General features: G+C 40.5%; 1 protein-coding gene across 1 annotated transcript in view; it reads right to left on the bottom strand.

Moving 5' to 3' along the window:
* Positions 1-354: 354 nt before the first annotated feature.
* LOC135088194 (uncharacterized) overlaps positions 355-17,972 on the bottom strand; it is a 36,401-nt gene continuing 18,783 nt past the window's right edge. The window contains exons 28-36 of the mRNA XM_063983085.1: positions 17,702-17,867; positions 16,910-17,218; positions 15,788-15,968; positions 15,167-15,276; positions 13,974-14,105; positions 13,526-13,699; positions 2,793-2,871; positions 2,406-2,527; positions 355-2,231 (exon numbers count right to left, since the gene is read on the bottom strand). Of these exons, the coding sequence (XP_063839155.1) occupies positions 429-2,231; positions 2,406-2,527; positions 2,793-2,871; positions 13,526-13,699; positions 13,974-14,105; positions 15,167-15,276; positions 15,788-15,968; positions 16,910-17,218; positions 17,702-17,867 (3,076 nt within the window). The 3' untranslated portion in view covers positions 355-428. The remainder of the gene's footprint in view (positions 2,232-2,405; positions 2,528-2,792; positions 2,872-13,525; positions 13,700-13,973; positions 14,106-15,166; positions 15,277-15,787; positions 15,969-16,909; positions 17,219-17,701; positions 17,868-17,972) is intronic.

The following is a 17,972-nucleotide window of genomic DNA, read 5'->3' as shown; positions in this document are numbered from 1 at the left end:
AGATATGAATAGCGGGCGTGTTAAATCCGTCGCGGTTACTGGAGTAGGATACTTGGAATACTTGTAGCCTGGCAGGAAGCCAGGAGCGGTATATTGATGAATGCACGGCAGATAACCCCATCTGTGAATGAGCTGCTCTAGGGCGGTGACGCATGAGGCGTTTGAGATTAATGTACTACAAGGTGTTGGATTAACTTTTGCTCTAGACAATTTTAGCTACAATTCATATAACTTAAACACGTTCAGACCGTTGACCAGAGAAAATGAGAATACTATTTTAAAAATTAAAACTATTTAATGTAATAAATTAAGTTATTCTAAATAATCAATTAATATTCGGTTACTCACCATCTAACGTTTACTAATAGAACTGTATTATCTATCAACTACATAAAACAAAAAGCTATGAATCGTGTACATTCAAAATATTATTTTTTGTTTTTAGATTTATAATCTTTAGGTTTATCCATATCTAAGCTATGCTCGGAAGGACTATGTTCATCACTGTCAGAGATCACGTGGCTTTCTTCTTTGTAATGAACAGACTTCTTTCTTGCGACAGTAGACGGTGTTTCCTGTTCACCGAGCTCCAAATGTTTCGATGACGAGGCCGCAGCTTTACTATCATAAGGGACGACCGCCAATGTGTCGTCTGTGGCCCCCGGGGGCTCCTGAATCCTTATAGTTTGAGGTTTCAGTTCAAACACTTCGGATTTTACATCAACCGCCTGTGCCTCATCAACTGCCACAATCTCAGTCATATCTGGGTCTGCGGATCCATCTTTACTATGACTACGTTTTTTAATTTGTGCAAGTAAATCCGCCGTTGCCTCTTCATCCTCCTCTAAAAGTAATGTATCTTTGTCGCTGGATTCGTCGCTGTCCACGTAATCCAGTTCACTATCCTTTCTACGCAGAAACAGTTTTTTTGCTTTTTTCTCTACTTTGTCTATTAAAGTCATAGAATCTTGTAACGCGTCATCGACATCTCTTGGTCCTCGTTTGATTCCGCTGTCTATTAGACTCGATTGTTGCGACTGTACTGATCTTAAAGATTTTGTTCTATCGATGTCATTCCTTTCTGGACTTTCATTTAAGTCTTTGGGTGGTGCAAATTTAATCATTGCTGCCGAATGCCTACTATCCATAGGCCATATGAATTGCATCTCCTCAGGTTTTAATTCATTGTCTGCATCGTCATCAATGGGTTCGCTTATCAGCATACCACGGGACGAAGTTGACCTTAAGCCTGCTTTAGACGTGCTGGCGGGTGGAGTCGTTATTTTAGACGTGCTGGCAGGTGGAGTCGTTATTTTAGACGTACTGGCTGGTGGAGTTGTTATTTTAGATGTTGATGGAGGTAACTCAGTAATTTTAAGGGAAATATTAGAATACGGGTGCGCCACGATTGGCTCTGTTAATGATTCTGGTAGGTCTACCTGTGTCTGTATCAAAGGTTCAGTAACCACGGGCTTGGTATCTAGTGATGTTTTTTCAGGCGAAACTTGTAAGGATGATACTTGGGCCCGAATGGTGCCTACATCACTAGATGGTCTCGAAGCAGGTTGAGGCTTTTCATCTAGAGATGAATGTGATACAGAAGTATCTGATAGACCTATTTTGAGTGTTGTCATTGTTGTTGTCCTTGATAGCATATCGGTCTTGGATGGGGCTATATCAGGTGCTTGTTGAGGCGAGGTACTAATTTCCGGATCGGTCGTAACTGTCGTACTGAGACCACCGGCGGCGGCAGAGGTAGACGGCATTGGTGATAGATCGTGATGCGCTTCGGTGGCGGTCGGCGCCATTTCTGCGAGCGGTATATCGGTTTTTACTGATGGTGTCGTTGGGCCTGATGGTGGACCAGCCATAGGTGAAAATTTATAATCGATCGGTGGTGATGGGGGTGGGGATGGTGGTGGTGGTGGTGGCTGGGAGGACAACCTACTAATTCTTGTAGAAGATCTATGCGCCGATGGTGGCAGCGGGCCTTTATAACTTGTTCGATAGGAACCAGACAATGAGCTTGATCTCATGGATCCTAAATTAGTCCTTCCGGGCCTTTGCGAGTCATCGTCATCTTTTTTGAGATATTTGTAGATGAACCCTTTGCTCTCTGGGAAGTGGTCCAGGAGATACTCCCAGTCATTGAGTGAAAGAGTTAACACTTGAGACTTAATGATGGTTTTGTAAGAATATTTAAACGGGTAATTGTAGATTAGCCCTTGTTCCTGAAAGGAGAAACATTTCTGCAGTTGCATTACGATTAAATTGTTATAAATGCATCATATTTCTTACACTAGCCTTATTAGTATGAGGGAAACTGTTTTTGGTGATTTCAGTGCACTTGAATTCCAAGATAAACTACGTCTCTTATTATAAAAGTTTTCAGTAATAGTGATTACCAGTCCGAAGCAATCCGTAACGGTCTTGAGGTCCCCAGAAGCTGCGCTTGTCTCCATTACCCGCCCTGTGTGGATCATGTATATAGAGTCCGTAATCTCAGACTCCTTCACCACGTACATACCTTGAAACGGATACTTCTGTAAGAACTCTCTGAGGCCATCTTGTTTGTGAATCACTTTGATTTAAAATTACACAGTAAACCTAAATGAACCGATAGTGAAAGTAGAACTTATTGCTTCAAAAAGAATGCAAAACCTCCTTGTTCTCTAAATACACCATAAATTAATATAGGTCATAATAAATAAATATTTCACTTCTAATTAAGAAAAGTGATGGCTCATTTAACACTTGACAACCGTCAACAACAGATGAAAGATCTCAAATACCTTCGTTGTACGTGTAGAGTTTCAGACATCCCACCAGTTGCCGCAGGAACGCCGGCTCGCATTCTTCGAATACAGGATTCTGAAATATTGTTTCATGTGGTTACAATGACCTCAATTTTGACACTGAAAAACACTGAAAATTTGGCGCCGCTGCTTTAGCTGTTCTTATTTTAGTCAGAGTAATGAGTGAATGAAATGCTTTTCTCAAACAGTGTATGACTGCTAGTCTAGCTATGGCATGTTTGACAGCTGTATCCTGCCTTTTAGATTAATAATAACAGCGACGTTTATTTTTGAAGTTTGTAATGTATCCCAATTTTTCACTGAAGATTGTGAGAATTTTCCAAATACATAAACGTAGGTAAAAGAACAGTTTTCAAATAATAATGGACGTGTATTTCTGTGAAATAAATGAATTTAAATTTGAAATAAAATAACATTACAAAAAAATCTTGTTGACGTGAAATTTAAATCGGACAGAGCTGTGGCACCTGGTACTAAACTAGTGCACAATGAAATAATTTTCAGTAGACATAGCAAAATAAAAATGCGCAGCTCAAATGAAATTCGCATTTTATTTCTATTATTTTAAAACGTCATAATTAAATCATAAATTAGTGAAATATACTGTTAGCGTAAGTAATAACACTAGTTCATATTCCATAGTCACATAAATTACTGAAATTTTCAGATACTTTAAAGAATTTTGTGAATTTTTCGCTTTCCACATGAGGGAAAAGGATTTTATCATTAAAACTCTAAAAGGTAATTAGCCGTAACATATACAGGGTGTTTGGCGCATCGTGTGCCAAAATGATTTGGCAGATAGAATGGGTCATTTCCTATATTTTCAGCCCCCATAACACGTTCCATGCCAGGCGGCTACTTTTATATTAATTTTTTTAGTAATTTCACCAAAATACCCAAATCGCATCATTTAATATCGATTTAAAAAAAAACTACTAGGCGTAGCCTCAAAGTAAATATTTTGTTTTGACGTGCATTGATGTAGGGTTGCATCAAATCTAAATTTACTGGCAAATATCATCTAGTTTTTTTTAAATTCAGCTTTGAAGTTTTCCGAAATGTTAAAAATGGACTGAACATTTAAGTTTACATGGCTATAAAAAAATAAATAAAAGAGATAGCGATCTTCGGATTTTATCAAAACTTCTCTAGTCTATCCCCATTCAAACGGTATACTAATCTTATTTAAATAATAACAATAACTTCACAAATTCCTTAAATTAGTGCATTGACTCTACTCGGACTGATTTGCGAAATTTGTGTTTATAGCCCCTTTTTGTGTGAATAGCACGTTATTAAACACCTAACAGGTAAAAATTATTTATCTTATGCAATGTAAAAACCTTTTCTCTATCGTTTTTCAATGTGGATTTCTTGAATTTAAAGACGAAAATAATTATTTTGATCGTTTATTAATTATTACAAATTTAGTTCAAAATGACCGCCTCGGCAACGTATACACTCACGACATCTTCTTCTAATTTTGACTATTGTCGTATGCAGCCACATTTCTCTTTTTATTACTACAAAGACTACTCATAATGCTAAAAATACTTGGTCCGCTGACACGCGCGGTGCGTGCTCTCGGTTATTTAAGTGAAATCCTGGTTAAAAGTGTGAACTTAAATCTGAAACTTATATTGATAGGAAGTGCTAAAAGTGCCTAACACACTGTGGTATTTGCAACTTTAAAGACCTAGAATCCAGGAAGATACGACAGTGTTTAGTGATAAAATTTTTGTTGGCTGCCTCAGTCGAGTCGGCCCGTGACCGCGCGCTATACCTGTTACTGTCGCGCGCAGGCGCTGCACCGTATCACTATCTCACTCACATTCCTGTTTGCCGGCGTGACTGCGCGTCCGTGAGTTGTAAACAAACCACACGTACTGAGAAAGATGAATAACGTTTGCGTTGCGTGTAAACAGACCATAACCACCAATAGGTCTGTCAGATGTGCCGTATGTAAAAGTTATTACCACCAGATATGTGTTAGTGCAGCCGTTATAGGCGACTGTAATAAACAAACGGACATTTGGCAGTGTCCTACATGCCGCTCAAGGCCTCAGCAAGCGGACAGCACTCCTGGTCGTGACTCACCGATAGAAAACGTAAATACACAATCCCGCGCACACAAACGCGTAGCCTCGGGATCACCGAAAACTGACGAGCTTGACAGCACTGTGACTCTCGCGGATTTAATTCAAGAAATTCGCTACATTCGCTCTGACATGGCCGACATTAAGCTATCACTGAAACTATTGAATGAGGGAGTGGATAAATGCAATACTCGCTTAGATAGCTATGAAAGGCGGATTGAGGCCTTGGAGCAGTGCACTGTTAACACAGACTCCCTCCATGACACAATTCTACACCTAAGGGATCAGTTGAACCAACAATCCCAAACAGCCTTGCGTAACGAGTTAGAAATAATCGGTATCGAGGAAGCCACCAACGAAAACCTCCAACACACAGTAATGGTTGCAGCTGCTAAGCTTGGAGTTCAACTAACCAACGAAGACATCGATTGGACGGCTCGCGCGGGTCCAAGAAGAACAATGAAATCGGGTGCTGAAGCCAAACTACCAAGACCTGTTGTTGTAAGGCTGACACGTAGAGGAAAACGTGACGAAATCATAAAGGCTTTCAAATCTAGACTAGACGTAGTTTATCATCCTCAGATTTGGAAATTCAGGGTCCCACTCGCAAGGTTTATGTGAATGAACATTTGACTAAAGAAAATCGCTTACTATACCGGGAGGCGAGGACCCGAGCTAAAGACAAAGGCTTTCGATTTTGCTGGACAAACGCTGGGCGCATCTACATCCGGAAAGAAGAAGGAAAACCACCGTCGCTTATCAGATCCCAAAAAGATTTGGACTTTTTTCTCGGTGAACCACCCCTATAGATCAAAGCTGCTTGGACTGCAGTACATGGGTGTGATTGCAATGATTTTCGTGTTACTTGTTATTTTTACTGTTGCTTGCGATAGAAAATGTACCACTGACTTTTGTTGCTACTGTCTTTTGTTAGCCTTATTGTGTCATAAGTGCATCAACTTTAACAAGCCATTATTAAAACTAAATTATCGACTGTATCAGAACGTTTACTGTGGTCGTTATCGGTTAAACCGCTTTTACTGTTTCTTTATGTCAACAGATAATAATTTTCTCCTGATAGCACACTTGAAATACACTCAGTTACACTCACCACTTATGATGACACTAATCAACTCAACCAACGTCTCAACCCTGCGAGATCTATACTATATTAATCTATTGTTCCTTGACACTTCAAATGAGAATAACACATTTAATCACACTAATGAAGCAACTTACCATCCTAGTACTAGCGCGGCAATACCTTCAATTACTAAAACTATGTTTTCTATTTTCTCAACAAATATAATTAATGTTCTGGATGGATACGGTTGAGTTATCGCATGAAATAGACGAAACAGTGAGTCTGACTTGCCGCACATGTAACCAACCAGAGCAATGTAAGAGGTTGCTTCTGGATTTCAACTTTAGGGTAATGACTTTTAACATAAGGAGTTTACGTAAGAACGCTCTTGATCTTGTAACATTCTTACAGCGTCTGGACTGCTGCCTCGATGTCATAGTTCTCACTGAATGTTGGTTGAATGAGCACTCAATGATCTATCAGCTTCCAGGTTATAAGAGCTTCAATACTTCTAAAGTAATTAACAGATCGGGCGGAGTGGTGGTGTACGTGAAGGAATGTTGGGCTGCGACAGTCTCCGAGCCAGATTTTGATGATGCAAACTGCTTAATAATTAAATTAAAAAACCATATTACAATGCTAGGCATATACCGCTCACCATCATTTGGTTGCACTGATAGGTTTTATAATTCATTAGACGTCACTCTCAACAGTCTGGAAAAGAAAGTGCCAGTCATAGTGATGGGTGATATGAACATTGATTTGCTGGATTTGACTCCCTGCGCCACACATACAGCATACCAATGTTTAATGGCGGAACACGGCCTCCTTCCGGCTATCAATGCCCCAACTAGAGGGAAAGCGTGCTTAGATCACGCCTTTGTTAGATCATCTAGAACATCAGTGCTTGGGATAATCTGCCGGTCTTCAATCACAGATCACGACATTGTACTCTTGGGTCTCAACAATATAAAAAAAGAGACTACTGTCAGGAATAGAGTGAAGCTCAAAATAGATTACTCTAAGATTGTCGAAGAGGTTGAACTTCTAGACTGGGCTCAGGTCACCTCCAGCAACGAGATCGACGAGGCTGTATCACAATTTCACAATCTGATCACGGACATAGTTCGCAGACATACTCAGGAGGTCAAAGTAAGCCGCACAAAATTCAACATAAAGCCGTGGGTAACTCCGGGCCTAATCCGATGCATAAAGCACCGGGACTCTTTGCACTCGCAGGTAAGACTGTTTCCTGATAACGATCAACTTAAGAAAACGTACACCCGATACAGAAACTTTTGTTCTCGGATTCTGCACAAACGGAAAACCGATTACGAGAGGCGTGAGCTAGAAAATAACAAAAAAAATCCCAAGGCACTTTGGAGAGTGATCAAAGACATCTGCCAAATACCGACACAAGATAGCGAAAACCAAGAACTGTTAAAATCTAAAGAAAATGCAAAGTTATCAATGGACTGCTGCAATGAACATTTTGTATCTGTGGGCAAAAAACTGGCAGACAAAATACTCAAAAGGCTCTGTAAAACTGAAGATAATCTCTGCCAGAGCGTGAGTCTTCGAGGCGGGCCAGCAGATTCTCTGTTCCTGTATCCAGCCAACGAAGAGGAAATAAGCGACCTAATCTTAAACCTTGATAACTATAAGGCACCGGGTGCGGACGGACTGCAACCTGTATTACTAAAACAAATTAGGAAACATATTCTAAAGCCGCTAACATACATTTGCAACCTAAGCATGGAGTCTGGACGTTTCCCGAGTGATTGGAAAACGGCAGTTGTAATACCCATCCACAAGAATGGCCTAAAGGAAATACCCGATAATTACAGACCAATCTCTTTACTGCCGATTACTTCAAAAATACTTGAAAAAATTGTGAACAGCCGCTTGGTAAAGTTTATTGAAAAGCACCACCTGCTTTCGGACCAGCAGTTTGGGTTTAGACATGGCAGATCCACTGAACAGGCTACTGAGTTGCTTACTGACATTGTCTCTTCCAATCTTGATAAGGGCCTTAGGTCACTTGCTGTGTTCCTAGACTTAGCCAAGGCATTTGACACAGTCTCGATACCGATACTACTAAAAAAACTACAATGTCTTGGTGTAAGGGGTACTCCACTTGCCTGGTTCGTCAGCTACTTAACAGGCAGACAGCAATTCGTCAGGGTTGGGGGAGGCAGTGTCAGCCAACACTTGCCGGTCAACTTCGGTGTTCCTCAGGGTAGCGTCCTGGGCCCAACATTGTTCACCCTATACATAAACGATGTCCTGGAACTTTGCATACCGCAATCCAACGCCATTTGTTATGCTGATGATACTGTCCTTATTTTCCACGGGAAGGACTGGAATGACACCATGGGGGCTGCTGAGACTGGGATGAGCATCCTGTCCAACTGGCTCGACAACAACCTCCTGACTCTTAACGTCAAAAAAACCAACTTTATTATGTTCCAAATTAACCGCGTTAATATCCCGGACAATACATCGATGAAGATCCATAGCATTGATTGCCATGCTTCTATGTCACCTACGAATGACTGCAACTGCAGTAGGATTGACAGAGTAGAGTCTGCTAGGTACCTTGGCATAATTATTGATCAACAATTGAAGTTCAAAGAACAGATTGCGCTGCTCTCTAAAAGGACACGAAAGTATATATACTTGATGAAACTACTACGAAGTTGCGCACCTATGGACATTAGTAGAATGGTATATGTATCACTCTGCCAATCTCTGTTGCAGTACTGTGTTGGCATTTGGGGTTGTGCTGCTAAGACCATCATGATCGAACTTGAGCGGGCTCAGAGGGCTGTTCTGAAGGTGTTACTTGGCAAACCACGAAGATTCCCCACAGACGAGCTATATGTAGAGGCCAAAGTCCTTAGCGTCCGGCAACTTTATGTCCTGGGAGCACTTACGAATGCGTATAAAAGCAAGTCCATTCACCTGTATAAGAGCAGGAATAATACTTACCGTTTACCCACTCCCATGATCAGAACTACTTTTGGACGTCGTTTTAGTCGATTTCTCCATGCACACATATTTAATAAAGTTAGCAAAATCATCACAATACCCGAAACGCTATTCGAAGCCAAAATTAAGTTCAAGAGATGGATAGGTGAATTAACTTACTCAGAAACCGAAAATCTTTTAATTAATTAGAACTTTTTAGGAACCACAGACTAAAAAAACAAACACATAAACACACAATATGCTGGTGTTCTAATGTTACGCACTGTTTTATTTTATTTATTTTTGGTTTATTCTTTCCCTTTTCCTTTTTTTTTTTTTTTTGTTTATATAGACTGTTTCACTACACTTATGTATAGCTGAACTGTACCGCGCTGTGCCAGTCACTTTAATATTGCAAACTGCACTGTTTGGGCCACCAAGATACAGGCTATGCCTAGTTTGGGGCCCACTGTTATTGATATACATCTTGCTCTTTTTTCTTACTGTTATTGTTAACACATCTTGCCTTTATTATTTTGTAATGCAAAATGTAACCTGTGCCTTTTTAAATAAATACTTTTTTCATTTTCATTTTAATTTTCATTACTTTTTTTCTACTCGTGGATTAGAAGAGATGGCCCTATACAGTGGCCTGCACATTCCCCAGACCTAATTCCGTTAGATTTTTACGTCTGGGGACGAGCTAAAGAAATGGTGTACGTAACGGATTCAAACAATAGAAGAACTACAACAATGAATAAAAAACGCCTTTGTAGTAATAAAAAGAGAAATGTGGCTGCATACGACAACAGTCAAAATTAGAAGAAGATGTCGTGAGTGTATACGTTGCCGAGGCGGTCATTTTGAACTAAATTTGTAATAATTAATAAACGATCAAAATAATTATTTTCGTCTTTAAATTCAAGAAATCCACATTGAAAAACGATAGGGAAAAGGTTTTTACATTGCATAAGATAAATAATTTTTACCTGTTAGGTGTTTAATAACGTGCTATTCACACAAAAAGGGGCTATAAACACAAATTTCGCAAATCAGTCCGAGTAGAGTCAATGCACTAATTTAAGGAATTTGTGAAGTTATTGTTATTATTTAAATAAGATTAGTATACCGTTTGAATGGGGATAGACTAGAGAAGTTTTGATAAAATCCAAAGATCGCTATCTCTTTTATTTATTTTTTTATAGCCATGTAAACTTAAATGTTCAGTCCATTTTTAACTTTTCGGAAAACTTCAAAGCTGAATTAAAAAAAAACTAGATGATATTTGCCAGTAAATTTAAATTCGATGCAACCCTACATCAATGCACGTCAAAACAAAATATTTACTTTGAGGCTACGCCTAGTAGTTTTTTTTTAAATCGAAATTAAATGATGCGATTTGGGTATTTTGGTGAAATTACTAAAAAAATTAATATAAAAGTAGCCGCCTGGCATGGAACGTGTTATGGGGGCTGAAAATATAGGAAATGACCCATTCTATCCGCCAAATCATTTTGGCACACGATGCGCCAAACACCCTGTAGTTTAATACATGACTGTATCAATATTATTATCCGAGTTAGCTAAGTAGACCGTATTAGGTATAATATGTTAGTAGGAGTGTGTTCACCGCATTAGTACAGTACAGCGTTACATGATGTCGATTGTCGACACACAGGGGGATTTTATTGGTGAATAGCAATCGTGAGTGAGTCTACTCTTCCAACTTGTATTATACCCGAGCTGCGTGCCATCCGTCTGCCGAGGGCCATCTGCTAAGACTGGCGACACATGAATGGACGGAATGGATACTACAGACTAATCGCCGCGGTAATTACATAATTTGCCTGCTTAATTAATGGTGCGCCGTTTGACATTGTCTGATTTACGACGACAATGCGTGTCGTTTTATGAGACGACATCACTTTCTAGGCATGCCATGATTGACGACTGATTTTGTCAGTTAAATGGTGTTTGATAACTGAATACTGAAAAAGCTCTGTCTTATTAGTACTAGGGTTGTAACTTGTAAACGTGCCAGGGTTCAGAGTTCTTTAATCAATTTTAGTTATTTTCCTGTACAATCTACCTATATTTTGAATTCAACCCCTGAACTATGGAATTGTGGATTGGTAAGTATTCTAAAGAAGTCTAGAATCTTTAGACCTGTCAATGAATCCCAGTAATCTTTATTTTAGAACTGGATTCCATTGGACTGGATTACAGGAAAGTGCTTTTAAAAGCCTACTTGCAAAAATGAGTTTTATGGCTTGACAAAATTACGGTTTAGGAGTCAGAATTTTCAAAACATTCATTATTTACTCCCGTGTCTCAGGCCTATGAAAAATTTTAAAGAAACATCTATTAATGAGTTTTTCATGATGTTCTATTTCCATCAGCCGTACGCTGCGGTGAGACGCGGCAGCTGCGTCCAGTTGGCTGCATTTCAACCTGCCTGGACAAACAAACGAGCATCTCCATTTACTATCCAATAATATTATTAGTGTGAATGAACTTCTCAGTTTAATTTTAATGGCTTGTCTCAATAATGACGATAAATCTTTATTTATTTCTCCGCTTTCGGAGGTGAAACGATATTATAATACACTCAGCGGCACCGAATTTGGCCCAAGCCTAAACAACCAGATATGAGGCCAAATAGGTGTTGTATACCTTAATTTCGTGTGACATGTTAACAGAACATAGGTTTTTGTTAATTTAAGAGGCTAAATTTATAAAAAAAATGCGTCTGTTTAACTTTTTTGACTCTAGAACCGTATTTCGTTGTTGGAACGTAAAGAGTACGGCTAAGTTTAAATTCGATATTAAATGTTGTAAGGGTTTGGTATTTTGTTTTTTGTTTTTAAATTAATCTTAGGGTTATTCTCGTTTCCTTAATTTGAGAATAATGCCCATTACTCCAGCTCAAGTTGCTCAAATAGTGTTGCTTAGAAGTCAAGGGCGTATGCAGCGGGAGATGGCTGAAACTTTCAATTTATGGCGTACAAACTTAAGATATACGTTAAAAAGGCATGACCAGACCGCTTTTTACACAAGAAGATCAAGAAGTGGGGAATTAAGGTGTAAATCAGCGCGCGATGATCCGATTATCGTGCTTGCAATATCAAGAAATCGGGTTCTCACTACGTTTGAGATACGCCAGCGTTTACAAACACCAAGCCCAGTGAATGTCAGGGAGCACACAATAAGAAGAAGGATGGAAGATCATAACCTGCATACTCGAAGACCAGCTCAAGGACCAGAACTTCTCAGATACCTTCGCGAAGTGCGACTTACGTTTTCTAGAGAACATGCAAATTGGACGTTAGACTAATGGAGTAAACTCTTATGAAAACTGTCTGTTTGCGTAGTACTTAACTCTTCTCCGCACCTTCTCTATACACTTCCACGGCCGTCTGGAGCTCTTAAGGTGACTCTGCAATCTTCGATCCATAGAACTTTACTCCATTAGCCTTGCGTCCAATTTGCATGTTCTCTAGAAAACGTAAGTCGCTCTTCTCGAAGGTATCTGAGAAGTTCTGGTCCTCGAGCTGGTCTTCGAGTATGCAGGTTATGATCATCCATCCTTCTTCTTATTGTGTGCTCACTGACATTTACTGGGCTTGCTGTTTGTAAACGCTGACGTATCTCAAACGTAGTGAGAACCCGATTTTTTGATATTGCAAGCACGATAATCGGGTCATCGCGCGCTGATTTACACCTTAATTCCCCACTTCTTGATCTTCTTGTTTAAATAGCGGTCTGGTCATGCCTTTTTAACGTGTATCTTAAGTTTGTACGCCATAAATTGAAAGTTTCAGCCATCTCCCGCTGCATACGCCCTTGACTTCTAAGCAACACTATTTGAGCAACTTGAGCTGGAGTAATGGGCATTATTCTCAAATTACGGAAACGAGAATTACCCTTAGATTAATTTAAAAACAAAAAACAAGACGCCAAACCCTTACAACATTTAATATCGAATTTAAACTTACCCGTACTCTTTACGCTCCAACAACGAAATGCGTTTCTAGAGTCAAAAAAGTTAAACAGACGCATTTTTTTATTAATCTAGCCTCTTAAATTAACAAAAACAAATGTTCTGTTAACATGTCACACGAAACTTAGGTATAAAACACCTATTTGGCCTCATATCTGGTTGTTTAGGCTTGGGCCAAATTCCGTGCCGCTGAGTGTATGATCCCGTCAGTAAGATATTATTATGCTCTTGGAATGTTACGTTGACACTTAAAAGTAAGTATCACGGTATTTTTCTAACAGATAAGATGATATGCCTACTGCACCTATTAAAGTAATCATAGCACGGGTTGTAGTTAATACAGAGTATGATGCACAGCTGAGCCAGTGCTGCAGTGTCCAGACGTCTCTTATGATGATATGACACACCTTAACGTGCTGTAATACGTCATACGTACCTCCTTATTTATGATGGTGCACGTGTATAGGCCGCGGTCATGACGCGCAGTCACCAGGTTCTTGTAGCAAAGTCGCCCTTATTCCACATACTAAGACGGCACATATTACTCTGTACGTACCTCCTTCAGATGGTGCATGTAGGCAGCAGACATGACGCGCAGCTTGAGCCCCTGCGGCGCGGCTTGCAGGAAGTGCGGCACCTGCACGCCGCGCGCCTCCTGCCACAGGTGCAACGTGTAGCGGTTCACCACCGTCACCAGGTTCTTGGATACGCGGTTGTTTTTCAGGAACTCCTGGAATCGATGCAGTTTATTGAAGTCCACTAATGGACATAACCCTTCGTGTAAAGCGCCACAGCGAGTCTGGGCGGTCCGCTTGCATTCAGTGGCGTCCCTTCTATGTATTGGAAAAGCTGGTGGGAGCTCTGTGGGGCCTAGAGAAAAGTAGATTCTCTTCCAATCTGTGGTTGCCCTTCTGCAATAGGTTACTTAAACTCTAAACAGTTCATCAAAAACTAAGATATTGGTTTTTAAGGGGTAGGTCGAAGATACAAACAACGGAACATACTTGCAGCTCCAGATATTTGCAGTAGAAGCTGAAGGACCTGAAGGACTGGAACTGGATGATGTTGGAGAACTCGCCCACGTACACCATGTACACCAGCGTCGAGATGATCTGCAGGATCGACACGAACAGCACCTGCAATAGACAATCATTCTAGCACAAGGAAACATTAAAGAAAGTTTAGGTATTTGTTCTTGATTGATATTATCATAGAGGATCAAAATTTTGAACTAACTAAAATTTGGATAGAACGAGAATCCGCCTGTGAACCGAGTTTGGAAGATCCCCCATAAAACATTTTTTACGAATGGAACTAAAAAAATATTTATTACAATTCATAAGTATTATGGATAATGGATATCCATTCTATTTTTGTCCCTATTTCTTACGCGACCAAAACTTTACTATCAATGGGCAGAAACAAGAATGACGACAGAGAAGACCCCCAATAAAGCCGTGAAACACTAATTTATCGCCGAAATAAAACAGCCTACTCGTAAATTAAAATTTAAAATCATTCGAGCTGTTGTTTCCAGCTGATGTATTGCATAGTTAATAACTTCCATAATGTTTGTTGTTCGATGCAGATAATAGCTGGCGGTTTGGCGCGCGATCAAAAGACGCTGCGCGGGCGCACGATTCCGAGCTTTCATATCGCAACATATCGAAAGTAGTTACGGTAGTGTTATGCATCAAACTTTACTTATTTTCAATATTAAATTCCAATTCAAGCAAAATCCCGCTGAAATAATTCAGAACGTCTTTTACAACCAAATAATGTCATCTTTCCAAGTCAAATCGATCTCTACAATAAATGCATAAAAATTGGTTCAGTTATTTAGGCTAGGAATGGGTAAACGTAATAATTTTATGAATTTCTAATTAAAAAGCAGATTTTTGAAGTTTGGGCGTCGTTACTAGACTAGATACTAATTAATTTATATCTCAGAAGCCAGATGTGCCAGCGCACGCATTAGCCGCCTGTCATATTCTTCCTGTGATCTTTGAAATATTGTTCCTTGTACATTAAAACATTTGGCGTAAATGAAATTCCTCGATGAATGATTAGTTAAATAAAACCCGCAAGGCTTGTTTACACGAATTGTTTCAGTAACTATCAACCTCGTTGGATTTTACGGTGACCAACAAATGAAAAGCCAAACTTAAAGTGATTTATGGGTTACATTTTTACCCACCTCAGCATGGTTCTTTGGCATGATATCTCCAACACCGTTCTGCGTGAACGTAGTCAGAACGAAATACACGGAGCATACGTAGAGGTTATGGCACAAGCTGCCACCAGAATCTGAAATGCATTTTGGTATATACTGCCCTATAGACTTTAATTAACGTTGATATCATTACATGAGCAAACTGACTGAAAGCGGTTCTAAGACCAAATAAGTATTTAAATAAAAAATGTGTTGCGCAAGAGTTAAAAGCAATTTATAAGCATGACAAAGTGTAACTAACAAAGCTCACTTAAGCATTTGCCAGCGTCATTAGCGTAGATAAACAAGCACAAAATATGCAGTTTTTAATATAAGATGTAGAGCCACATCAAAGACCAGGCATAGCTAGGTCCTAAGATGATCTGAACCGATATTTTACGCTCATAGCTTTACAGTTAGGATTCTTATATACGAGCTGTTCATAGCCGAAGGCAGTGGCAACGGCAGCTATCGCCACTCGCCACCTTTTGGCGGCAGCTGTCGACTCATCGATGGCAGCCGACGCCACTTCGACGACTGCCGCCGACAGGTGGCGTTAGCTGCAGTTGTAGACAGCTGTAACAAAACGTAGACTCTTAGACTGACCATTGTATATCCAGGACGAGTTAGCCTTGGCATTATCTTCGATCAAGCTGATGAAGTGCCAGAGGCACGCGGCGGTGTGCACGAACAGAGTGAACCACACTAGCACCGAGAAAACCGTGCTGAGGGTCAGGTTCACCGTGATGTGCGAGTGGTGCTTCTTCAGGCAGTTGTACACCGTCACCTGAATACGTGAAATAGCTGTACTCATCAGCTAAAGCCTCGTACAACGCTTTATCCTTAAAGCTTCAACCACACCAACGCGTGCAGTCATTGGCCTTTGATCGCGCCACGGCGATGGCGATCTGCACGCGTCGATGTGTTTGAAGCTTAAGTGGACTGGCTAGTGGTAAATTACGACTACGTAGACCTTGATCAATAGTCTGTCCACATCATGTGCCGACGATAATGATTTTACAATGTTAATACACTACCAGCATGATACGCTGCTACCATGATTATTAAACAACATTAAAGTAAAAAACTTCATGAGGTAAATACATAATTCTTTAAGAAGTTGTTAAATACTTCCGATAAACAATGACTTAATAAGACTCTGAGCGATCCATACGATCCTGAAGAGCCGGTTCAGCCGCAAGTAGGAGAACACCATCCACTTGTACCGCCCACAACCGAAGGATATCAGCTCGAACGGCAAGCACGATGTCAGGTCATACTTGAACTCAGTCTTGAAATACCTACACAATTTACTCAATTTCAAGTCTTCATACCAGTAACTATTTCTTAAAAACTATTCAGGGCCAGTTTCGCCGGTCTCTGGAGAAAAGTTCTTAATAGGATGAAGTCTCTGTACATCAGCTAGTGGTGAAACATACCCTTTTATGTTTTGATCGTTTCAGCCGAAAGACGTCCACTGATAAAGCCTCCCCCAAGGTTTTCCACAAACACCGGTCCTGTGCCGCCTGCAACCAGGCATCTCCTGCGACCTCCACCAGATCGTCGGTCTACCTCTCAGATCATAGAATACATTTCCTTCTATGATCTGAGGTCCACCTAGTGGGAGGTCTGCTCACACTACGTCTTACGGCTCGTGGTCGCCACTCAAGAACCTTTTATGTTTGTTGTTTACATAGAATTAAATTGTCCACTAGTAAAAACTCACACACGTCTTAAAGGCAGAAACGTCGATTTCATACGCTCCGGCATAATATGTGGCAGCGAGTATTGCATCAGAATCTTCAAGTAAAACCCAACGTCCAGAGCATACAGCACTATGATCAGCGGCATGCTATTGTTCTGGAAGCCGGCGTTGTAAAGGTCCGCATAGATGCAGGACAAGGACACGATGATGAGGTAGAGCTGAACGTATTCGTCGTCGAAGTAGACTTGGCTGATGCCCTCGCGCGATGTGAACAGGATCGCGGCAAGGCTGGGCTTACGTTTCTGCGACTCTTCAGCAGCTATAATGTAGTTCTGGAAATTTAATTACTTTTAAATTAGGAAAGTGTTTATGTTATCTAATATTATTGGACTAGAACAGTGTGGCCTAAATATTAACGTGTTTCATCAGGGGTCTGAAACAATACACAGTTATAGTCTGGTCCGGGAGCACGTAGAATTTTAAGCGATAAGGATGGGTAGCTTGGGGTCATTGGACAAAATTCTACGTGCTCCCGGACCAGACTTTACCATTCGTCGTATTCTGAACAAGAGGGATTTACTATACGTACGTCCAACCACCCACTGTATTTTTGTATTATCGCATCTGTAGCATCGCATTACAGGTACCTACCAAATATATGAATACTAAAGGTAAACTACTTTCAAAGAATTAAGGGTGTTACTGTACAGCTGGTGCAGCCAATTACGAAGAAGGCTCACACTACTTTAGCTGCCTGTCTTTGCAGCTTTACACTAAAAGTTGCAGTACATAATAAGTCTGCCCTTTGTCCTCACCTCGTTTTGCTGGCGGTACTGCTGCATAGTGTCGGCGACTTGAGGGAAGTCGGCGATGATGCGGTGGAAGGCGGCCGCATTGATCTGCAACACGTGCGTGCGCGACGACGCCACGATGGACACCGGGCAGCGCACTGTCGTGGCGTTCTCCAGGTTGCCGAACACACTAACGGAAGAGGAAGTTTGCAAGACTAAACAAGCTAATAATCGTTATAAAACAGATAGCAGAGCATCAATACTAATATTAAAAAAGCAACAGTAACTCTGTCCG

The sequence above is a fragment of the Ostrinia nubilalis genome, chromosome 3 (assembly GCF_963855985.1).
Source record: "Ostrinia nubilalis chromosome 3, ilOstNubi1.1, whole genome shotgun sequence".
Taxonomy (NCBI): Eukaryota; Metazoa; Arthropoda; class Insecta; order Lepidoptera; family Crambidae; genus Ostrinia; species Ostrinia nubilalis.
The sequence above is the reverse complement of the archived record's forward strand: the minus strand, read 5'-3'. Positions and strand labels throughout refer to the sequence as shown.